Source organism: Xenopus tropicalis, chromosome 2, assembly GCF_000004195.4.
Source record: "Xenopus tropicalis strain Nigerian chromosome 2, UCB_Xtro_10.0, whole genome shotgun sequence".
In the NCBI taxonomy this organism is placed as follows: Eukaryota; Metazoa; Chordata; class Amphibia; order Anura; family Pipidae; genus Xenopus; species Xenopus tropicalis.
In genome coordinates this window covers 64,530,885-64,557,239 of record NC_030678.2, presented here as the reverse complement: position 1 = coordinate 64,557,239, position 26,355 = coordinate 64,530,885, and the positions used below count along the sequence as shown (strand labels likewise).

At 39.7% G+C, this 26,355-nt stretch overlaps 1 protein-coding gene across 15 annotated transcripts in view; it reads right to left on the bottom strand.

The window, feature by feature from the left end:
* Positions 1-6,862, bottom strand: part of nfasc (neurofascin) — a 136,010-nt gene extending 129,148 nt beyond the window's left edge. For 6 of the 15 annotated variants that reach the window (XM_004910696.4, XM_031896833.1, XM_031896831.1 and 3 more), the window contains exon 1: positions 6,309-6,861. In XM_004910696.4, the coding sequence (XP_004910753.1) occupies positions 6,309-6,315 (7 nt within the window). In that variant the 5' untranslated portion in view covers positions 6,316-6,861. Of the gene's footprint in view, positions 1-6,308 lie in introns of all 15 variants that reach the window. The other 9 variants (XM_031896835.1, XM_031896837.1, XM_031896838.1 and 6 more) reach the window with 4 other exon arrangements.
* Between the last annotated feature and the right edge of the window lie 19,493 nt (positions 6,863-26,355).

Sequence of the window (26,355 nt, the reverse complement as noted above, 5' to 3'; positions counted from 1 at the left end):
AAAAAAGTAGGATATAAATGCTACACACCATGTTTTGGGCTTCTGTTTAAGCCCAAGGCAACCTCAGCCCTGTAGTTAATTAGTAATTAAGTTAGATTCTAATTAGATGGCAACTCCAATCAGTGCATTTAACATCAAAATGAAATAATCAGCCCTGTAGAATCAGCTTATTTGATTACGATGCAAACCTCATTTTCTGCTAAATAATTTGTGATGAGCGAATCTGTCCTGTTCCGCCTAGGTGAAAAATTCACAAAACTATGGAAAAATTAGCAAAATGGCAAAAAAAACAGAAAACACAGATGCTGTGCGGCACCTGAATTTTACAAATTTTTTGATATGTGCACCCTTTTTTTTACACAGTCGTGAAAAAAATCACGAATGGCTAATTGTAGAAATTTGCTGCAAAACCATGCCTGGCAAAAAAATTTGCTCATCACTAGCAATGACCCCTAAGCTTTGCTTTCCAACGGCTGCCATCAGGACACTGAGCATGTGTGTGTGTCATTGATACTCCTAACAACATCCAAGATGGGCAGCTCCTGTGACAACTTTGTAAGCCTGGATCTTTTAGAAGGACTGGGAGGAGAAGAAAAAAACATAAGAAAACCATTGGCCACTTGCTCTAGGAAACTCCAAAAGGCACCACATAAGTCATTATCTAGCAGAAAACTACTGCTATGACAGCACACTGATCACTTCTCCTATTCTAAGCCCACGTAAATGGACCGCTATTAGAAGATTAAAATTCTTCTCTACCCACTGAAATATGAGAAATACAGAGAACCCTAATTTTATGCCATCAGATTTCTTTGTAATTTACATTATTATTTCCCCAGATCCACACAAGTACATTTCATGTTTTATTTCATGTTTTCCCAGAATTTATGCTGGAAAACCTAAAACTAGGATTCAGCTGTACTTCCATCAGTAACAAAATGTTCCTGATGCCTCTGTTAATTCCTTACATAAGAAACTTCTGAATTTTTTTATTTTGAAATTCAGAGCCTAGCCTTTTAACAGAGAAGCAAATAAAAACAGCATTTTACAAATACCCCAGTCTCCAAAAAAAATTAAAGGACTGCGTTTATCTCTAGAATCCCCCAATTGGTTTGACAAAGGGAGAAAACCCAAGAAGTTTTAAAGGACCTAACCAGTACTGCAGACTGGATTTCAGGTGGGACATGACAGATACTCTCTGTTACCAATTGGAAGTGGATCTGTCCTATTCAATCAAGAACTGGAATTAAGCTTCCCTCTACAGAAGAATGCCCACTTCGTCATTAGGATGGTTGATGGTCTCATACCAAGGTTTAACATAAAAGGGCTGATTCACTAAAGTGCGTTAAAACGTGCGTTATTTATAGCATGCGTTAAAATTTTTATCGCGTCTAATTTTTCATGTCTTAACACACGATTCACTAAAAGCATGCTTGCGTTAATTTCCGCGTGATACTGCGTGCGTTATTTTAGTCGCGAAGACTATTTTCATGCGGTATTTGACAGAACGAGCACTAATCAACGCACCGTGTATAAATAGTTGCCGCGTGCAAAAAAAATGCACTCCATGTTAGCCATACATGCCAATACTTTTGGAAAATTACTGTACTGAAAATGCCCATTTCCCTGCAAACTGAAGGCTGAATCACTCTAGGGCCAACACAGACTTGAATAAATAACACTGCAAAGTCCATATTTTATTGCCAAAAGCTCATTAACTGTACTTTTCTATAATTACCGCCTGCCTCAAGTAGGTGTTAATTTTCGCATAGCCTAATGTGATATTTAGCATTTAGATCTCACACCCCCAATATCATTGAAGTGACAAGTGCTGTGTATGAAGTTATTATCTTAGTAACTACTGAAAAGGTTGTGAAGTAATTCTTTTATGTGCATGGGTTGATCATAGACTTTTTTAGCAAAAAAAGTTGACTAAACATTAATAAATTACGAATTATGAGAGCAGCTTTGATCTGTCGAGTACTATTGAGTCCTATGAAGGCTTAGAATAGTGGAGGAATAGTTACTGACAGCCTGTCCTTGACACATTTTCAAGGGGAAGTTAATCACCTCATTGTTTTCTATTTCACAGAGTTTCATGGGGAAATTGATGCCATCATTATTTTCTATTTCACACAGTTTCAGGAGGAAATTAATCCCATCATTGTTTTTCATTTGACACATTTTCAAGGGAAAGTTAATCCCATCATTTTTTTTATTTCACGCAGTTTCAAGTGAAACAAAGAATGAGCGCCAATGCTACTAAACTGGCTGCTGGAGCAATTCTTGTTTGGAATTCATGGAAACAAACGTACGTTTAAACTCAAATTTTTAATATTTAATACTTTCAAAAAAATTTTTATTTCTGAATGTAAAGTCTAAATTTTCTTCCGACTGATAACAGTATTATTGTGACATTTTATGAATACAACAATGATCAAATTTAATTCGAGTTTATACCATGTCAAGTTTATATGACTTTGAAGGCCAGAAAAAAAATAATTTTAGTAAATCAGACCTTTAGTGTTCTATAAAATTGAATTAAACACAGATAAGCATATAGAAAAAGAAAAAAAAAAGAAGGGTGGAGATATGCCAGAGAAAACCGCTATCTCAATTTTTCAAATCTATCAGTCAGCTGTTGGCCTGGGTAGGTAACAGCTCTTGCTGTGGTCATTTACCGTTAGGTGTTTCATAATAGTATGGGGAGAGGTCAACAGGCAAAACAGAAGAGCTTGAAATTTAAAGTGCTGCCAACAAGGTGATGGGGGTCATTGTGGTATAAAGAATAGTGTCCTTAAAGGACAAGGCAATGCAAAATATAATTTTTTGCCTAATAGAAGAAAACAAAATTGTAAGCAGCTTTGCTTATTACAGCTTTACATTACATTTATTTATTATTACTATTTACTATTACTATTCCACCTGCAGTGTGAATGTTTACATGGTATGTTCAATAAAAACATGGAAACATTTAATTATTTGTGCAGTATTCGTTTAAGCAGACTGTGATTGTTGTGACTTAGATGAAGATCAGATCACATTTTATAATCAATTTGTGCAGAAATCCATTTAATTCCAAAGGGTTCACATACTTTTTCTTGCAACTGTATTTCACATTGGAAAATTGCTTAGAATGATGTTTTCTTTTATTATGCAAAAAAGTATTTTTGGGGTTGACATGCCCTACAGAGGTCTACAGAAAGGAGTCAATGCTTTCTGTGTACTGACGCAATTATGGTGTTAATTGATTCCATTTTGAAATTGTGAGGAACAATAAACAAATAGACTTTCCTTAAAGGAACAGTTCAGTGTAAAAATGAAACTCAGTAAAATAGACTGAGCAAAATAAAAAATGTTTTCAAAATAGTTAGTTAGCAAAAAATGTCATCTATAAAGGTTGGAGTAGGCGGATGTATTATATAATAGCCATAACACTACTTTCTCCTATAACACACCAAACCTGTCCAAGTGGTTCTGACTTTTAAAAATATGTAGCAACAGGCTTTATTATTTTCTTCATTTTTCCTTAAGGGGGCATAATAAGGATGAATGTTCAAGGAAACAATACAATACATGATACCTTATTCACCAATTCTTTGCAAGGACACATGCAAAGGCAAAGTTGGAGCTAAGTTTAGCAAGTAAGAAAACAGGAGGTAGTAGAGTATTAATACTATAATTTGGATAAATGTATACATTTTGCACCAAGGTGTAATAACCAAAAGCAACCAATAAGGCAGTATAATTTAAAGAAACAGTAACAATAAAAAATTAAAGTGTTTTAAAGTAATTAAAATATAATGTGCTGTTGCTCTGCAAAAAAAAACTGGTGTTTTTGCTACAGAAAAGCTACTATATAAATAAGCTGCTGTGCAGCCATGGGGGCAGTCATTCAAGCTGGAAAAAAGGAGAAAAGGCACAGGTTACATAGCAGATAACTAGTAGATAAGGGGTTTTATCTGTTATCTGCTAAGTAACCTGTGCCTTTTCTCCTTTGAATGGATGCCCCCATGGCTACACAGCAGCTTACTTATATAAACTATAGTAGTCTTTCTGAGGCAAACACATCAATTGTAGAAATGCAGGGCGACAGCACATTATATTGTAATTACTTTTATACACTTTCATTTTTTGGTGTTACTGTTCCTTTAATGGATATCTGTTTGAAAGCTAACTTCTGGTTGTTCTGAGTTGCTAGACCTGGTACAAAGTTTGCAACTTGTATCACATTATCCAATTAGTAGAATATTGATCTATGTTTTTCTAACTTTAAGGACCATTATGAGAAATAATGATTGCTCTTTTCTATCCCACTGAAAAAAATTAACATCACAAAACCCTTGTAGTATGTAGAAGACGTTATAGGTCAGCACTGTCAACATGGAGGCCTGTGGGGGCAAATTTGGAAGTATTGCTTCTTTCGATAATCTATACCCCTTTCAATACAGCTCAGTACCTTATATGTCCATGCATTGGCATTTCTTGCTACAAGTTTATTATCCCTAAGTCTTTCTATGTCTTGATTTTCCTAACATAGCCCCAATACTGAGACTTGTGGCTCTATACTAGGAACCCTACTGCAAGTAGTGAATGACCATTGACAACCACCCTCTCTGTACATGATCCTTTAGCAGTTTCCTATATATTTACAGAAAACATTGCCAAAACTCTAGTTTAGGACGCAGTCATGTATGTGGCACTGTACAAAAAGCCTTGGCAAAATCCAAATGATGACATTTACAGCAACCCCACTGTCAAAGTTTCCACCTGCTTCATTAAATTGGTATAAAAACATTCCCATCAGGCCCTGGCTCAGTGAAGCTTAAAATCTATGGTCTATATCACTTTCCAGGGTGTTCCCAGCCTAAGAATTTGATAAGAACCATAGACTGGAAACACCCTAGAAAGTAAGGCTTCAAGTGAAAGTCTCTATTACAAAAATGTATTTTGTTTTGAGGCTGTTGACCCCAAAATATAATTAAAGTAGTAATGGGAAAGCATAAATAAATTATCATCCTCTCTATATATAGTGCTGGCATGTTCTGCAGTGCTTTTACATAGATTATACATGATCAGTCCCTTCCATACTAACCCATTATGGATACTGCCCTGGCTGGATTTAAGACAAGGACCACAAAGCTGCAAGGTAGTATTGCAAACCACTACACCATAATCATGAAAACTGAAAACATTTTGACGGCAAATGTACTTTACAAAGATCTACCAATGTTACTATATAAAGTAGTTATAATCAAAATATCACTCTCCATGAAGTTCTGCATAGAATTTATATTGCCTGCTCATGCTCTAGAGATTATGCTGAAATCATAGTGGAATCACACAGTCCACATCATTTTAGCTGATGCATAGCTTAAAATTAGCCAACTCAGTGGCCTACTTATAAGAAAGCATTTCCTATGTATGTATCCGTGTAAGTGATACAAAAAATAGTTAACTAGACTCATAATAAATGGCTCATCCCATAAGGCTTAACACAAAATCTAAGGAAGTGTGACAATACTGGTCCCTCCAAGGCCATTGCCTGCCACTGAACTGCTTCAGATAATTTCTCAAATTGGTCCTTTGAGTAGGACCATTGTGTTTCAGGGGTCTCTCCATTGCTGGAAGAAATACTGACTATCCTATCTTTGTTTTTCTTTCCTATTAATAAACTGGCACCAAAAAATCATTGTACTGGCCAGGTTATGAAAATTGGTAAATACTAGCCGTTTGGTATCTCATGACAAAATATTAGCAATAACTCTGTTTTAGGCAATTCCACGGCCTCTAAACAGAAAGCACAGTCACTACAATGACATGACACCAGAAGGGAGTAAGTTGATTGTGCCAACTATAATTATGGCACATATATAAATGAGAAAATATATTCTATAAGGAAAGGGTATGCACTGGAAACAGCACTAACAAAGAAAAGATAAAGAGTCATTTATTGTATAGAATAGGAGAATGGGACATAGGAAAGCATACTCAGATGCAATGAATGATGAATGATGAAGTGAATACATAAGGGGGGGGGCGTTCACACAAAGAGAAAATATATGCAACAGTAAAAGCGAGTTGCAGGTACCGTAGCAGTAACATCCTCTGGCAGGAGGAATGGTGAAGATAATAAAAAGAGGGGTGCTGCTTAGTGCTTGGACACAAACACCTGGTACAAATAAATACACTGTCCTTATTATCCTGTGCAGCACCACCATACCAAGGCCCAAACCTAAGTGCTTAGATGACAAGAATCCGCCCACCCCCGCCCGCCACCACCGGTATCCTTGAGCCGCATTGCTGACCTGTCATATCCTTCTGTTAGGTACCAACGCAGTTTTCGGGGTCCGTCTGTTGGGACTCGCTCCTATAGTGCTGCTCTCCCCTCCGTGGCTCTGCAGCTTCCACCTTGCACCTGTGTGGAAAAGGCGAAGGTGGCAAGCTTTGGTGCTGATGTTAGAAAGAGCGCTGATGACCGCTGCTTCCAGCGCAAGGGTACTGCTCTTAAATCCAGAGTGGAGCAACGATTGAGCTTAACGCTATGAGGGCATCTGTTCAAGGGAGAGCTGCTGATCAATGTACGGGCGTAATTCAGCCGAGGTGATGGGAGTGGATTCAACCCGCACAATGAATGCTCTCACAAAGGAGAAGGAAGCGGTGTTTTTCGTTTTTCACACCATAGGTCGATATTGACCTCTGTTTTTCTTGAAAGCAAGCCCCGTGTATGGTGTAGGTACCAGTTCTCTTATGACAGCCTTTTCAGAGCTGTCTTCCTTTCAGCTCTTGCCCCGCATTAGGGCAGAGACCTGCGTGCGCGTTCCCGACTCTGAACATATCCTCACATTAGGCGCATCCCTTGTCCTTCAGTAACAAAGCGTGTGGCTCTGACTGGCCCATTCAGGGGGCAGGGTTACACAGCAAGCTTGGGGAGGGACGTTTTAAAAAATTGCTTATGAGAAAAGACAAGCTCTTTTTGTATGTATTTAGTTTTACATGGTGTTACGGATATTTTCCTCAAAGCATTGTTTGAACCCTTTCAGCCGAGTATTATATCTGTGTTTAGTGCCAGCATTTGTAATTACATCTGAGATACAAAATCTAACATCATCCAAGGGAAATTTTATATTGTTTTTTGTTGTCCTCACAAATTGACAATAACAATTGAAACCATTAAAAGCCTCAGCATTTTTCCCAGAATTCCATCATAACTGAAGGCACATTCTAAGTTGAGTCCATTGCAATCTGTGTTCTATGTAGTTTTTATACATGCAGGGTCAGACTGGGCTGGCAGGGAACCGGGAAAAAATCAGGTGGGCCCTGATTGGTCAGACCAGATCCCTGCCAAGTGCTGCCCTGAGCCAGCGGTCTCCCACCCCTGAAGCACTGAAGGTACGCATGCTCAGGGGATGGGGTTAGACAGGTCATGGGGGGGTGTGAAGGCAGCGGCATGGGGGGTCCATTGGGAAGTGCAGGGGCCCCTGAGGCAGCAGCCCCAGTGGGCCCTGCACTTCCCAATCCGACCTTGTTTATTTTGATACAAGTTTGTGTCTGTTTTGGCATATCACTTGCAAATTGGGATGAAAACAAATTCCACAGGCAGGGCCGGCATCAGAAATCACGGTGCCCCTAACAACAAAATTTTCTGGGGAGCACATTATAAAACGGCCCATGAGTCCATATGCTGAAAGATCCACTCTCTTGGCAAGGTAGCCAAATGCACAGATCTTTCCCTAATATGCTCACTTTGAGATGTGTAGTATTAGATTGATCCAATTGTTCAGTTCTTGACCCAACCGGTCAGATCACATTGACGAGATGCAGGCCTTCAGGGTGAGGATCACATCAAAAAGGCAATGCACTCCTCGACCCTGCCTGATCGTCATGTGGGCAATTTTCAGCCAGAAATCAGTTGGGCAGGCCTGTCTGAGGGCCCCATACACTGCTGATTCTGTCCATCAGCAGTTTTTATCAGCCCATGTATCGCCACCCTAAGACAGTTAAGGCTAATGCCACACAAGGCGTAGGGCGGATATTTTCGGCAAGCATAAAAGCACTTCCTGAAAATTCGCCTCCTACATGTGCCTGCACCCGAATGAATGAGATACGCTCGGGTGCAAGAACATGTAGCCGATATACACATGAAAGCGCGAGATAATGCAAAGTCTCGCGTTTTCATGCGTATATCGGCTACATGTGCCTGCACCCGAGCGTATCTCATTCATTTGGGTGCAGGCACATGTAGGAGGCGTAGGGCGGAATTTTCAGGAAGCGCTTTTACGCTTGCCGAAAATATCCGCCCTACGCCTCATGTTGCATCAGCCTTAAGGTGAAGGAAAGTCATTTTGCCATTTTACTGCCAATAGATTTACCTCATTAGTGTCACCTAGAACACAATATTTATTCTGCAGAAAACATTAATATACCTGAGTAAACAGCTGTAGAAGCTTTCTCTGTTTGCTTAAGACAGCAGCAGCCATTTTATTTAGTTTCCTGCTACAGCTCTAGTTGTGATAGCTCGAATCACACATTCCTAAGGGAGGGGGGTGGGAGTTCTTAGCATTCTTGTGGGAGGGGAGAGAGGAGAGAACTGGGCAGACTCTGGCCCAGGGAATGAAGGATTATTCTGAGAGAGGAAGTCAGATACCCGAACAACATGTTTACAAAAAAAGAGGCAAGAAATCCTGTGTTTCTTTTGATAGAGGATAAAGTGCAGCTTTTCTGTAAGTGCTGATGGCTGTATTTACATAGACCTTTCTGCTAAAGCTTACTTACGTTTTTACCATTCTTTCTCCTTTTAGCCAATGGTCAGAGTAGGACTTAAGGGTGGGCAAGAATGAAACAAGATGTACATTCCCTAATATATACTTTACCTTTTAAATGACCTAAGGTTCTACTGTCTCCTGGCTGTAAACTTTTGCAGACTAAGGGGCTGATTTACTAAGACACGAATTCGAATCCGAATTGGAAAAATTCCGATTGGAAAACGAACATTTTGCGACTTTTTCGTATTTTTTGCGATTTTTTTGGCGCCTTTACGACTTTTCGGAAATTGTCGCGACTTTTTCGTTACCAATACGATTTTCACGAAAAAACGCGAGTTTTTCGTAGCCATTACGCTTCGCTCGTATCTTGTCGCGACTTTTTCGTATTGAGCACTCGTAAGCGGCGGGCGAAACTTTCAGACTTAGCATGATTTTGGAAGCCTCCCATAGGACTCAATGGCACCCTGCAGCTCCAACCTGGCCCAAGAAAAGTCACCATACTGAAGCTTGAATGAATCCAAACACTACGAAAAAATCGCAACATTTTGCGCAACTTTCGGAATGGCTACGAAAAAGGCACGACTTTTCGCACAAGTTTTAACGCTACGAAAAAATCGCCAGATTTTGCGCAACATTCGGAATGGCAACAAAAAAGTTGCGATGATTTTCCAAAAAAATCGCCAAATACCGATCATTACGAAAAAAACGCAATCGGACGCATTCGGCCGGTTCATGAGTAAGTAAATGGGCCCCTTAGTGTAAAGCCCTCTCTGTGGCCACGATCCCCTAACACACACACAAATACTATGACCATTGTACAAAACATATCTATGCCTAGATTTGCATATTGGGAGCCCCTAGGCCCATCTTGCCACATCATCGCCCATCCCCCTTTTGCGCGCACATGCACAAATTTCCCTCATTGAGGATTGGTGCGCAGGTTGCCTGCACTTCCCCAGTGCTCCGACCCTATTTACAGGCAGTTAGGTGGCATGCCGCCCCTGAAGTCCTGCCACCCTAGGCCCGGGCTAGGGCCGGGTTTAATGTTTGGAATGATAGCATCAGACTTACAAAGTGCCCCAAAAGATAGACACAGTGACCTCCACCATTTCATGTCATATTGTGGCCTTAAAGGAGAAGAAAAGGCTAATAAAGTGTTAATCTCAAGTTACAGGCATACCTTCAGTTCTCTCAATAGTGCCCTTAATGGACATGTAAACCCCGCACACAAAAATGTAATCAGTGAACAGCCACTTTAAAATCTTTCAGTACCTGCCACACTGGTTGTTGAGAGGTTAATAGTATGGCTGCAGCATCCCCTTAATCACTTAGGTTTCCTTCTCCTCCTGTAACACACTCGGCCCCCTCCCTCAGGAATTTGCTTTGACTTCTGGCTTGTGGGCATGCTCAGTTGTTCTAAGCTCAAGATTACTAAACATGCCACCCAGTCTAGCAGCCAGTGAAGAGATGGCATCGCTGCTTCCCATAGAAATTCAGCTGTCTGCTTCAATTTTTTTCTCCTGAGCTCAGCTCAAACAAAGCAGAACTTTTATCAAATACAGTTCTGCCTGTGTGAGCCTGCATTCTTGATGAAATGTATGCTGAATAAGGGTCTGTGTATGCTGTTTGCAGATTTAAATGTATCTGATTATGTATGAGATGAAATGGCCACCGGGTGAAAGCTTCTATTTTCTTTAGGAAAATGTAATGGTGCTGGCAAACGGAGGGGAGCTATGCAGTACAAATGATGCCATTTGGGTGGGGGAGACGTGCCCAATTGATATACATTGTAGGCAAATGTAGGCTTTACATGTCCTTTAAGTCTCCCCATATTTTGCCTGTTCAGATGATCAGAAACCTCATAGGAAAAAAAATACTGAGCTCTCAAAACGAAATTCCCATAATGCCACATCCCTGCACCAAGACCCCTGTACATGAGCACTTTATGAGAAAGCTTCCTGCAGTATAGCTCAGATCACACATTCCTAAGGGTGGGAGTTCTTGGCATTCTTATGGGAGGGGAGAGCAGGAGAGGGGAGAGAAGAAAGAGCTGCACATACTGTACAGGAAATAAGAACAACATGTTTACAAAAAGGAGACAAGATAAAGGACTTTTGTGAGTGCTTATGGCTGTATTTACATAGACCTTTCTAGCTTTCTGAGTTTTTACCTTTACTTCTCCTTTAAGCATTCCACAACACACTGTGTCACTTGATATTGCCATTGAGCACTCCATGAACCCCAGACATGTAAGTAACATAACTGCAGTAATGGATAGATTGGAAGCATTACCTCACCTAAGCAGAATACCATAAACTTTTGTTCTTTCCCAACACTGCTTGTCTCTCTTTCTCTACATAGCTGAAACCTTTGAAAAAAGTACTTCCAAGGTTCCTACTGCAGACAGTATCAATGTGTGCAGCAGACTTGCACATAAAAATCACATGCAGACTTTTTTTTAAGCTGCATTCTGGGTAAAAATATGATGAACTGTGTTAAAAAATCACACTTTGCACACTGCTCTTGTGATAAAAAAATGAACCCTATATAGTAGACTGGGCATGAGTACCATTATATTTGGTGGAATTACACCAAACCATGATAATTTAAAGCCATTCCATTCAACTTAATTCTTTTCTGTTTGTTTGATTAATGGGGAGAAAATTTGCTGGGTACAGAAATAAATCTATTATCCAGTTAGATGAACTCACAAATACATTATGGACTCTTAATTTCTTTTATTTTCAAAGAAAAAGGGGGGAAGGTTAACAAAAAGGAAGGTAAAAAGCAGGGGGGTTGCATAGGTTTAACACAATATCATACATGACCGTGATAACATAATAACATCATACCTCCCAACATTTGAAAAATGAAAAGAGGGACAAAAATGTTTTCGACCACGCCCACTTTGTGGCCACGCCTCAATTGCCACACCCCATTTTAAAAATTCATTTTTAAAATAGTGCCCCCCATGGCCCAATAGACAGCACCCCCATAGACAGTGACCTCCATACACAGTGCCCCATTTGCCCCCATAGACAGTACCCCCATAGACAGTGCCCCTAATTGACCCCATAGACCATGCCCTCAATTGCCCCACAGACAGTAGCCCCCATACACAGTGCCCCCATAGAAAGTACCCTCCATACACAATGCCCCCATAGAAAGTGCCCCCATACACAGAACCCCCTACACAGTGCCCCCATACACAGTACCCCCATACACAGTGCCCCCCCATACACAGTGCCCCCCCATACACAGTAGCCGTCCTTACACAGTGCCCCCCATACACAGTACCCCCCATACACAGTAGCCCCCCATACACAGTAGCCCTCCTTACACAGTTCGCCCCCATACAGTACCCCCCATACACAGTAGCCCCCCAATTGCCCCCATAGAGAGTACCTCCAATAGAAAATTCCCCCCATACATAGTGCCCCCCATAGGCTATTGTGGCTCCTGCTCCTTATTCGGCTCCTCGTACGGCGGCGTCAGGACCTTTTATAAGGTTGCGCCCCGTGCATACGTGTGACGTCACACGTACGCACGGGCGCAACCTTATAAAAGGACCTGTCGCGGCCATACGAGGAGCCAAATAAGAAGCAGGAGCCTCAAGAAGAGACGGAGTCGGAGCGCTCGGCTGCAGCCAGCGCATCCCGCTGGCCTGGATAGGTTAATGAATGTTCTGCATTTCCGCGGGACAGTTGGGGGGGTATGTAACATTCCTTAAAAGGAGATACTCAGTAGAGGGGGGTTCAGAGAAAAGATAACTAGGGAGAACTGAGGTCCCCAAATATCACAATTCATTTCAATTTGGTAAACAGAAACAGAATATGTAATATCCTAACATTTCAGGTGTTCAGACCACTAATAGTAATTTTGATTCAGCGTGAGCCTAGGCATGAGGCCAAGGGAATGATCTACAATTATAAGTAATCCCTAAAAGTGTTCTGATTTCTTATAATTTCTTGATTTCTTTCATAGTGGAATACCATTTACTTAGCTTTGGAGGATGTTTACTCATCCATTTTTTTAATGTTAACCCTTTCACTGCCAGCCGTTTTGGTCAAAGCTGAACTTGCCAGAAAATTTTGAACATTTTGCACTGTTTCACTTTAGGGGCCTTTCCTCGGGGGGACTTTTAGTTTACCCAGGAAAACAATATATTGTTTTTTTCAGGAAAACTTAAGCTTTCAAAATATGGTAGAATTTTGGTGTAATTCCAGTTCTTTACCAAGATATAAGGATTGATAATGTTCTGATTTCTTATAATTTCTTGATTTCTTTCATAGTGGAATACCATTTACTTAGCTTTGGAGGATGTTTACTCATCCATTTTTTGAATATTAACCCTTTCACTGCCAGCCGTTTTGGTCAAAGCTGAACTTGCCAGAAAATTTTGAACATTTTGCACTGTTTCACTTTAGGGGCCTTTCCTCGGGGGACTTTTAGTTTACCCAGGAAAACAATATATTGTTTTTTTCAGGAAAACCTAAGCTTTCAAAATATGGTAGAATTTTGGTGTAATTCCAGTTCTTTACCAAGATATAAGGATTGATTCACTTAAGTGCGATAACGCTTAAGTATTGTCGCATGCGTTAAGTCCCATATCACGTTCGTTAAATAGCGTGCAACCGAAATGCGTTAATTTTAAAGCATTGCGTTGATTAGCGAATATAAATAGTATTAACGCATGATTCACAAATACATATGAAACGTTAAACGCGCTAAATATCACATTAGTCTATGCGAAAATTAACACCTACTTGGGGCAGGTGGTAATTATAGAAAATTACAGTTCATTAGCTTTTGGCAACACAATATGGACTTTGCAGTGTGATTTATTCAAGTATGTGTTGGCCCAAGAGTGATGCATCCTCCAGTTTGCAGAGAAATGGTCATTTTCAGAACAGTAGTTTTCCGAAAGTAATGGCGTGTATGGCTAATATGGCGTGTGTTTTTTCACATGCGGCGACAATTTGTGCATGCTGCGTTAATTAGCGCGCATTACGTCAAATACCGCACGAAAATAGTCTTCGCAACTTAAATAACGCAAACAGCATTGCGTCTAAATTAACACAAGTATCCTTTTAGTGAATCGTGCACGAAAAATAAGATGAAGTAAAATTTTTAAGGCATGCTATAAATAGTTCTCGTTTTAATGCACTTTGGTGAATCAACCCCATAGGTAAATGTCTAAAAAAATTTAAAAAATCTAATTTTCCATAATATAAACACACATACCTGAAACAAAAATTATTTTATGCACAAAAATACAAATGATTTGGAAAGTCCCGTGTCTCCTGAATGTGCCAATACCAAATATATATAGTTTTATGGATATTTCTCACTTGTATAGGTCAAAAACTCCCAGCAGTACACTACCAAATTTCCAAAGCACTGAGTAGGAACAATTGTCTGTCTACTCAAAACTATCAAGTCGCAATGCTTTCCTAAAATTATTGGTTTTTATCAAAATTTGTGAAAAAAATCACTTCAAAGTTTCCAGTCTGTAGTATCTTATCTCCTACAAGTCATAAAGTAACCAAATAAAACACCCTAAATATGAACAGTTTGATGCCCAACATGTATAGGTTTACCTACCGTATATAGTCGAGTATAAGCCGAGTTTTTCAGCACAAAAAATGTGCTGAAAAAGTAATCCTCGGCTTATACTCGAGTGTTTACGGTAGTCAGCACTGCGTCCCCCCGTGGACCACCTTCCCTTTGTGCAGACACACGGCGCGAATGCATGTGGCATGAAGCAGTAACATAGTCCGTATGTCCCTTCATTGTGCACCGTGCGACGCACGTCTAGCAGTGCGCACGCTACACCATTAAGGGACATACACTTTCCTTGATGCACGTCCCATCGTTACGGTATTTAGAAGCAGTTACAGAGCGCTAATGTCTCTTAACGGTGCAGCACGCGGCGCACATGCGCACGGCATCACAGCGCTCTGTAACTGCTTCTAAATACCGGAACGATGGGACGTGCTTCAAGCCACGGCGCGCCACATTCATTCGCGCCGACAGGTCAGAAGGAAAGTGTATGTCCCTTAATGGTGTAGCGTGCGCATTGCTAGACATGCGTCGCGCGGTGCACAATGAAGGGACATACGGACTATGTTACTGCTTCATGCCACATGCATTCTCGACCTGTCAGCTCTGTCTCATGGCTGCTTAGGTATTTTCTGTCTGTAACGAAAATCTTGGTTTTAACAAGATAGTGATTAAACTGTGAGAACCTGCAACATTAATGATAACAAAGAAGCTCCAGAATGAGCCAACATTTGTTTTTGTTCTTTTTTGCATTGCCTTATGATGAATTGCACACTCAACTACACTCAACTCAGCTACAAACTCATAAAACTCAAAACAATGAAGTTGTGAGCTCTCAATCACTATAGACTGCACATTTTTAGTTATATGATAATGCACTAATCCAGGGGTTTTCAGATTATTTGGGTTCTTGAATTCTTGACCTAAAAGTTTAAAACTCAAGATCTTTAAAGCCATCATGCGAGACGTGTGCTGCACCATTAAGGGACGTACGCGCTCTGTTACTGCTTCTAATTACCGAACCGATGGGACACACATCAAGCCGCGGCGCGTCACAGTGGGGGCACATTCACTAAAAAAGGCACATAAAAAGACCGCTAAAAAAGTATAAAAAAAAACTTTTAAGGGCAGATCTTTAGAAATAAAAATGCTCCAATGATGCACTGTGCCTACTTAGGATTTGTAAGTAATTATTTTTGGTAATGGAGATTCACTAATGATGGGAGCACACACAGCACACAGAACCAATGGGACGAGCACAAAGCACACAGCAGGATGGCAAATACTTGATAATTAGTATGGCAGCTTCCTTAGCCTTCCCAAACTTGCTTTTGTCTGCTGCTGTAGCATTTTTCTTTCCCTAAAGTTATCTATTATTTATTTATCTGTTATTTGATTATTGAAACTTAGCAGTAGCGGTTGCATTTCCCACCCTAGGAGGGGTTCCCTAGGCTTATACTCGAGTCAATAAATTTTTCCAGTTTTCTTAGGTAAAATTAGGTACCTCGGCTTATATTCGGATCGGCTTATACTCGAGTATATACGGTAAGTATGTGGCATGTAGGGGCCCCAATGTGAACATACCCCCATATGATCTATCATTTCTGTCATTTCAGCTCCTGTAAAATCAACACATTTACATCATTATATGTGGAATAAAGCTAGTATAAAGTACGCTCACCCCAGAAAGCCATATATTTTTAGAAAGTACACATTCTCCCAAATCTAAAATGGGTACCCATGTCTTTCTACTAAAAAGTACCAAGCTGTAAAGCATTCCTAAATTTGGCAATTTTGATAACATTTCCAAAAATCCCCTCAAAGATTCTACTTTGCAGCATTTTATCTCCCACGTATCATTAGGTACCAAGATAAAACACCCTAAATTTGAACGCCAGGGGTCCACTGAACAGTTTGATACCCAATATGTATGGGTTTACCCAAATATGTGGCATGTAGGGGCCCCAATGGGAACATACCCCCATATGATCTGTCATTTCAGCTCCTGCAAAATCAACACATTTACATCCTTTATGTGGGATAATGCTACAAAAAAGTAACCTCACCCCAGAAAGCCATATATTTTTGGAAAGTACACATTCTCCTGAATCTATAATGGGTACACATTTCTTTTTACTCCAAAGTACCAAGCCGCAAAGCTTTCCCGTTTGCCGATTTTTATGACATTTCAGAAAATCGCCTAAAAATGTTGCAATTTGCCGCATTTATCTAACACAATTTCTTGCATACAGAGGCAAATCACCCCAAATAGAAACACCTAAGGTCTACAGTTTGCCCAATATGCATAGATATACCAAAGTCTGCGGTATGTACTGACCCCAAAATGGAAATATCACATAAGGATTTCTCGCCTGCCAACATAGCTTTTGCATACAGAGCCCCCTGTCAGCGTATTATTTGCCGTAACACTCCCTAACTATACAGAAAAACCCAGAAAACCATATATTTTTGGAAAGTACACATTCTGATTCTGATTCTGATGAATTCAAAATAAAGTTATTTTTCTACACCAAAGTTACACATGGCAAAACTATGCTAAAAACAGATCAGAAATACTAATACAGAGATATAATGCAATAAAACCACAAAAATTGTGCAAATTAGTGAAACGACAAAATAAGTCACACAACAGTGTAATTAGTGGTCAGAATATTTGATCCACGCTGTCAAAATAAACAATTTTTTGGGGAAAAGAAACTAAAAACAAAGCGGTAAAAAAAAAAAGTGTTTGTGTATACATGTGTGTACATGCGTACACAAGTTGTGTTACAGTGTGTAAGTGTGTATATGAGTGTATATAAGTGTATATAGGTGTATATAAGTGTGCAAAATGAAAAACAAGAACAAAAAAAACCTGCAAAATTGTGTGCTGTATGTGTGTGTAAATGTATGTAAATAAGTGTAAGTGTGTATAAATGCAATAAACTCACCCTTGCCTGTCCTTAAGCTTGCTTGGTCCTGGTGCTGCAGTCCTTGTCCTCCATGTGCAGGAAGTCAGTGGGCCGGTGCTGGGGGGGAAGCAAGAAGCAGGGCGACATGAAAGCCCCCCGGGCTCGTTGCCCAGGGGGCTGTCATTGCTAAAATATTTATCTGCCAAACAACGTACGGTGCACGTTGTTGGCAGATAAAGCCTTTTACTGCAACGCCGTATGCCGTTGGCAGTAAAGGGGTTAATGCTTTTGCCGCCTGTACCATATATAATGTCAATTGATTTGTTACCACCTGCCAACAGTTGTGTTATATTGTAGTACAACCTTTTGAAACACTTTAATTACTTCTTTCCAACAAAAATTTAACCAAAGGGCATTCAAACCATATATGTGTAATAGAACATGTCTGTTTCAAGTATCTGCATTTATCTGATACATTAGGGTATATTGTACTTAAAAGAGACATTTTATATAAAGTTCATATTCAGGTATAATATTCATCTTTGATGAATGTGAAATGATGCAGAAAGAAAGATGTTTTTAAAGCATTTACCTCCTAAAACTGCATTATATGAGAGCTGCATACACAACCTCTCAAGTCTGAAGCCAGAGCAATATGAAATATGGGAGTGTCACTTTAGTCTCCCACAGGAAGTGGTCACAGCACTCACTGACAGGCTTTGACAGGAAAACCCCTCCTCTTCCTTGTGTGTCTCTCTGGGTGGGGGGGGAAGGAGCGAGTAGAGCAGAACTGACTGCCTATGACATCGCTAAACCCCACCCACTCTATGCATATTCACTGCACTTTAAGTAGGTGAGGTTGTGTCATTGAAATCTATGGGGCAGCAGCCCAGAGCCACAGACTGAAGAGTCTAAACCAGAAGGTGGCATAAGGTCTGGGTAGAGCACAGTTTTCAAGCATATGGACATATTTGAACCCAAAAGTATTAAAATAAAAGCACTTACTTCTATTTTACATTATTTTACATGGTTTAGTGCATTGTAAAAATGTATGGTATATATCCCCTTTAATTAATCAAAATTAGCTTCCTGGGTTTTAGATGCAATAGAACTATTATGCATAGACCTATAGAAAATATTCCAGTCCTCTTTAGGCATACCAATTTTAAATTCTCTTTTCCACTTTCTTTCCACTGTTTTGTCGGTTTCTAGTGTATTTGATATCAGTCCTTTATAAATTGTGAAAAGAAGTCTTTTAATCTTGTTTGGCTGAAGTATCAGATTTTCCTACCAATGGCATAATGGTTTGTAGCACCAAAAATCTCTTGGGTGTTTGTATTTTTTGATGCCTGAATTAGTTGTAAGGGTATTATTTATTAGCAAATCTGAAAATATAGTAGGTCTATTGCCCTTTTGTACCCAGTGAGCAAAGGCCTTTTCATCTATACTTGGGTTTAAAGTCTAGATTACCCGTTATGGGTACTAAGGGTGAAGGTGTTGTAGATAGATGCCATCTAGTCTTGTTCTCTCTCTCCATAGCCAAAGTGTGGCTACACTGAGTGGGTGTTTGGTAAGGTCTTTAGGGATATTTTTTGTAGAGGCCCAGATGGTGTTAAAAAGGGGAATTAGAGAAAAGTGTTGTTCAGTATTAAACCAAAGATTTTTGTTTACTTTCCCCAGGTTCCACTGTAGGATGCAGTTCAAATGTACAGCGAGATAATTCCAGTTAGTATTGGGGACTGCCAGACCCCTTGTTGTTTGCTTAAAATAATTTTCTGTAGGTCAGAGGCCCCAGGGTATAGTCTAGCCATAGGCGGATTTTCAATAAGGCTAGGGGAGGCTAAGCCTCCCCAAACCTGCTTGGCACATTAAAAAAAAAAAAAAAACCTCACTCTTTTTCTGCACTGTCTTGCAAATCTTTTGTTCCTGCAAGCCGATTCTGCTATGCTCCGACTGGATCTTTCTTCTTCTGGATTCTCCAATCAGAGCACAGCTTTCTTGACAGACAGTAATTTGACCAATCAAAGCACAGATGCACACAGGGATCGGGAGATTTTGCAAACTGAAGGCCGTGCAGAAATGAAGACTGAAAAGAAGAATCTGCAGACTGTAAACTTTACCTGAAAACCAACTCTCAACTTTTGCTGCAGATTTCATCCCACTCCCACAGGTACTATACGCAGGTACTATACACAGGTATTATACATTTCTAAAGGCTGAATCACTAGTTGAAATTAAATTTTTTTTTACCTGATATTTATAATATCCCTATCCCCTACCCTGACAGATGGATGGTAAGAAACTCTTTCCCCATTAAAAAGCTCATTGTGCTTTTATATATTTGTTGTTTTTTGCACTTACTATTTTGTTTTTTACTTTTGTCATTGTTTGTTAATTTCTAGTTACAATGGAGCCAATGTTGTGTATCAGTGCCAGTGTTATAGTGCCAGGGCCTGAATATCTGCCATCAGTACCCACTGCCTCTTACTGCATATAATGTGCTGGTTTTGTAAATACAGACTGCATCTCACTGTATAAAATGTGCTGGTTTTTTAAATACAGACTCCATCTCACTGTATATAATGTGCCTGGGATATCAGTACCCACTGCCTTTCTTGCTATAAAACTAACTAAAACACATCTAAAGGGGAGGTTCACTTTTAAGTTAACGTTTAGTATGTTATAGAATGGCCTATTTCTAGCAACTTTGCAATTGGTCTTCCGGATTACTTTTTTTTATAGTTCTTGAATAATTTGCCTTTCTCTTCTGCCTCTTTCCAGCTTTCAAATGGGGGTCACTAACCACGGCAGCCAAAAAGTATTGCTCTGCGAGGCTACAATTTTATTATTATTGTTATTTTTTATTACTTATTTTTCCATGCAGACCCCTTAACTATTCATATTTCCATCTCTTGTTTAAACCACTATCTGGTTGCTAGGATAAATTAGACCCTAGCAACCAGATAGCTTCCCAAATACCAAATGGAGCTGCTGAACAAAAAAAAAAATAAAAGAGGACCAATTGCAAATTGTCTCAGAATATCAATGTCTACATTATATTAAAAATTAATATAAAGGTGAACCCCTCACAGAAGTGCATGTATGAATACTTTTACATCCTAAGCATTTTAGGGTAAATAATCTCTCCCACCCAGTCAGTGGGAACCGCAAGAGGTAGTTGGGAGGTTAATTTTTTACACCAGCAGTGAATCCACTAAGTCTCACATTAGCTGGAGGTCTCTGTATGGCCCATCTTTAGCCTCCCCCCCCCCAAAAAAAGTCACCCTCCGCCTATGAGTCTAGCCACTCTTTGTGGGGTAAGATACACTCTGTTAAGGAACTTAATCTGTACATATCTATCTCTACTAGAGATGGTTATTTGGGGTACCTGATTTAGGGCATCTTTCCCCATTTCTTCCTCTAAGTGTGGTATGTCTTCACACCATTGTTATTTGAGCTAAAATTTTCTTAATCATAATATCACTTAAAGGACAAGGAAAGTCAAAATCTATTAAGCACACTATTAAATAGTACTACTATTGCTGTGTAAAAATGCTATATTTCTGGCTTGCCCAATGAAAGATTTACAGAGATACACATACTAGAATCTACATACTTGTTTCAGTGAATGGCGCCGCCATCTTGTCCAGCATGTCTGTATGGGGTATTGCTGAAATACCACCCCACATCGCACCTGCCGGCTCACAACCCCCCCCTCCCCAATCGCCGAAACTGCACTTTTATATTTTTATATTTCACCCTGATCTCCCGTTTGCCTGCATGTTTCTCCCCCTTCTGCCACAAGCACCCCCCCCCCGCTCCAATTGCACATGCCGGCTCACCGACCCCCCGCTCCGATTGCGCACCCGGCGGCTCACACAGGGCCATGAGAAGGAAGCAGGGGATCTGAGGGGACCAGTGAAGAAAGGGGACACAGTCTCTCAGAGCATTGGTGCGAGTTGCCCTGTTGTGCCACACACCAGGCTCCATTCACCAACATAGCTGTACATGGAGCCGCACTCTACTGGGCAGCATGCAGGTGTAGGGCAGCTCACAGCACCCCCCCGTTCCGATCGCACATGTCGGCTCACAAAACAACCCCCCCCTGCCGCCTCGCTTCTCCTCCTGCCGGCTATGTGCTCTTCTGCGTCACCATGGCAACCATGGCAACTCTGGTTGCATTATGGGAATCTTCTCTACCCAGGTCAGCGTTTTTTTCCTGTTTGGCTTCTGGTCTTCTGAACAGTTGAAATATGGGTAGATTTAAGGGCACTATTGAGACAACTGAAGGTATGCCTGCAGCTTGAGATTAACTCTTTATTAGCCTTTCCTTCTCCTTTAATCCAAAGTCATAAAGGGCCTGTTTGAGAAAGTCCCTTGATACCCTGTTGAAAGCTTTTTCAGCATGTGTTGTGAGGAGCATACATGGTATTTCCTCAGCTTTTGCATAATAAATAAGGGAAATAATTCTGGTAGTGTTGTCTTTACCTTCTCTAGAGGGGGCAAACCCTTACTGACCCTGGTGTATCAGCAGGGGAATAATGTTTTTTAATCTATTAGCTAACATTTTGGCATATATCTTTAAGTCAATGTTGATTAGTGAAATTGGTCTATAGTTAGAGCATAAGTGATGATCCTTATTCGGTTTAGGTATAATTGTGAAGTGGGCCTCTTTTGCTTGTTGGGGGAAAGGGCAGTCTACATTGACATAATTGCAATATTTGCAATAAGGTAATCATATTCCAAAATTAAAATATATTTGTTTTTTATTTAAAGAAAAAGCATCTTAAACAGCCTGATGTGTTTCATGCCAAAGATGGGTACTTAATCATAGGCTATAGAATCTTTTGAAACAACAGTATTTAAAGCTAAAACAACCCATCACATTGCAGAATTAAATGACCAATAATGGACCCCATTTATCCACCAATCTGATAACAGTTCTCATAAAAGGTGAACGTGTACATGTTACATGTACAGTAGATACAATTGTTTGAGAAATTGCTTTAAAAATTAGTACACTGTTTCAAACAGTAGAAAAGATAATAAAACACATATAGCGGGGGTTCAATCGTAGAAGTTTTAATATAAATACCTCTTTGGATATGTGAACAAGTATAGAGCAGTATATAGAGAAGTCAGATTAAAGGGACATCATACATATATTAGACAAAGCATGACACATTATATTCAAAATTCATACCCAAAGGTAATCTTGTACCTAGGAGAAAATCCAAAAGAGCCTAATTTTTAAGGCTTTTATCTAGTATAATCATACTATTGGCTATTTTGCCTTTGATTAATAAATATATGCCCTCTATGTCTTTTAAAATGTCAGTGCATACAAAGGGTATTTCCTTATGTATCATTGTTCTGCTTTAGATTTTTTCAGAAAATGTGTTTGAGCTTTAGTTGAATTAGTGTAAAATGTGAAGGGCTTTATGTATTTTCCATAGATGTCTATGTCTACAAATAACAGTATAGTATATGTGTTATTACAGAATGATATATTTTAAAGTCTGCACAATTGCTTAAGATAAAGGGTCTATAGCTATTTAGCAGAGATGATGCTGCCTTGATGAGTACCGTATATACTCGAGTATAAGCCAAGTTTTTCAGCCTCAAAAATGTGCTGAAAAATTCACCCTTGGCTTATACTCGAGTATATGGATTAGAAGTGTCTGTAAGCGATGTAAGTGTCTGGCCTCTGTTGCGCACGCATCGCCCCCCCCCGGATAGACAGACGGACGCAGGGTGGTATGGCAGGAACAGATCAGCGCATGTCGCTTGCTGGAACAGATCAGTGCATGTCGCTTGCAGGAACAGATCAGTGCATGTCGCTCGCAGGAACAGATCAGCGTATGTCGCTTGCAGAAACAGATCAGCGTATGTCGCGCGAAGGAACAAATCGCCATTGCATATAATGTGCTGGTTTTGTATATAAAGACTGTGTCTCACTGCATATAATGTGCTGGTTTTGTATATAAAGACTGCTCCTCACGGCATATAATGTGCTGGTTTTGTATGTAAAGACTGCGTCTCACTGCATATAATGTGCTGGTTTTGTATGTAAAGACTGCGTCTCACTGCATATAATGTGCTGGTTTTGTATATAAAGACTGAGTCTCACTGTATATAATGTGCTGGTTTTGTATATAAAGACTGCGTCTCACTGTATATAACGTGCATGGGATGTCAGTACCTGCTGCCTCTCTCTCTATAAAGCTAACTTAAACAGATCTAAAGGTGAGGTTCACTTTTAAGTTAACTTGTAGTATGTTATAAAATGGTCTATTCCTGGCAACTTTGCAATTGGTCTTCATAGTTAATTTTTTTTATAGTTTTTGAATAATTTGCCTTTCGCTTCTGCCTCTTTCCAGCTTTCAAATGAAGGTCACTGACCAAAAAGTATTGCTCTGTGAAGCTACAGTTTTATTTTTTCATGCAGGCCCCTTAACTATTCATATTCCCATCTCTTGTTTAAACCACTACCTGGTAAATAAGACCCTAGCAACCAGATAGCTGCTGAAATACCAAATGGAGAGCTGCTGAACAATAAGCTAAATAACCGAAAAACCATTAAAAATAAAAATCTCCTCCAACCCTCTAGCCTGTATAAATTCATATGCACAAGGATGACAAAACTTCTTGCATTAGTGTATTACAAAAATGGAAAGCTCATATTGGCCCAATTATCACATAAGTAATTAATCGATCAATAAATAAAATGCAAACCAACATAATAAGATTAAGAAGCAGAATAATAAGCTGAAGTCTAAGAACAATATGTTGGTTTTTCAAACCAACATAATTAAGAAGCTCAAGAACAGTGATGAGTGGATTTTTTCACCAGGCATGGATTCGCTGCAAATTTCCATGTTGCACCATTGGCAGATTTTTTTGTGAAACGGTAGCAAAAATTCCCCACAGAAAAATTTGTTGTGCAACCAAAAATCGTCGCTTGCGTAAAAAAATAGCTGCAATCTTAAAAATAATGAGCCGCATCAGAAAAAATTGTTGCATGCATCATGACACATGACAATTTTATTGACGCAAGTCATTTTCCGTGTTTCGCAAATTTTTGACCGTTTTGCAAATCAGTAAATACTGATTTTTTGATGAAGCGAAAAGGGACAGATTCGCTCATCACTAGGTACGAATTTGAATGAATTTCTTTTATTTTTATTCAAAATGTTTGGGAAAAGTTTTCTCAAAAACTTTTTAAGAAATTTCAGAGAATATGTTGCCATTCTCAAAAAAATAGTGAAATTTAAACAGAACAGTTCTTTTCCACGAATCCTCTTTATTTTTCCAGGAAGAGATCCAGCACCCATTTTTGGAGCATTTGTGCTTGAAAAACAATAATGTGTTTAAGTTTCACTTGAAACTGTGTGAAATAGAAAACCATGATGAGATGAAATTCCCCTTGAAACTGTGTAAAATAGAAAACAGTGATGAGATTAACTTCCTATTAAAAGTGTGTGATTAACTTCTCCTTGAAAGTGTGTAAAATAGAAAACAATGATGGGACTAACTTCCCCTTGAGACTGTGTGAAATAGAAAACAATAATCGGATTTACTGCCCCTTGAAAGTGTGTGAAATAAAAAACAATTTGTTAAACCTCCCCTTGAAAATGTGTCATAGACAGGCTGTCACTTTTATTTCTTTACTATTCTAAGCCTCCATAGGTCCATAAGCCAGGACCTGGCAGTCTAAGAAAATCACAAAAAGCTTTATAAATCTGGAACATTCGTGGGTTTTTAAAAAATTCCAGATTTTTTTAAAAAAAATAGTCATAATTAGCTCAAAAAAAAAACAAAACAAGAACTGGCAAGAACTGTGATAAACAAATCCAACCTGGGTAGTCGCAGGAGCTTTCCATCTTGGATTTTGTTAGATCCACTAGTGACACTCTGAACAGCTGTTGAAAAGCAAAGCATAAGCTGTCCATACACATTCAGATTTTAGTCTTCTTTGAGTGAACATTCAAATATTGATCGTACGTTTAAATGCAACAATCTAAAACTAACATTCAGATTGAAATTGTAGGATATAGTATTAAAAATAATAAATCAAAGGATGTGTTGAACATAAAATGATTGTCAGACAACAATCAAATGAAAGTAATCCCCCAGAAGGGCATTGTAAATCACCCAAGGATATTGTCAGATACACAGCACACACACACCCAGATTTTATTGACCGATCGACATGGTGCAAAAGTTATTGGGACAATATTTCTAAGCCCAAATCATAAAAAAGTGTGTATGGCCAACTTTAGGGGTCATCGCAGATTATCAAGCAGAAAATTAGGTTGACCTGTCATATAAGCTGATGCTACAGGGCTAATTATTAAATTCTGATGCTAATTGCGCTGGTTTCAAAGTTGCCATGTACTAATAATCTGTATTATTTACTAATTAGTCTTATATTGTGACATTTTTATTTAATATATACAGTATATTGTGTGCACGTCCCTAAGCTCGGGGACTGAGTAGTACATAGATACAGCATTTATACCCATATTTTTTTTTAGTTAGTTTAGGGATTAGTTCTCCTTTAAGAAGGATATGAAAGCACTGGAATGTACAGCCCCCATTGACCAACCCAAAAGCTCTGTATGGTAGATGTGGGGGTTGGCACTGGAAAGTCTGCCTCAGGGTAGCCAGGTGTAAGGAGGCAAGGGCGTCCTACCTCTATGTGCGCCGGTCCCCGGGCTCCTCCATGTAGGCACGCTTCACGGCGCGCCCTTCTTCAGCGCACCTCGGCTGTGCTGATGTCACGTTTGGCGCCAAATTTTAATTTAAAAGGGCTTTCTGTTTTGTTTTGGATTGCCCAAGCTGGTTCTATGTTTTATGATCCTAGCTAAAGCCTTTTATCGTTTGCCTTGCTGGTTTTGACTTCTGCCTGTATTTTGACTTTGAATCTCTTCTGCCTGCCACTGACTTTTGCCTGATTGACTACGCCTCTGCCTGATCCCTTCCTGTACTTCGTTCACCAGAATACTTTGGCCATGTTTAGGATCCCTGTCCACTCCGCCGCAGAAAGCCAGGGGCCCCAAAAGGGCGTCGGTGAACACCGAAGTTGGCAGGGCTCTCCTGCTACATCTAAAAGG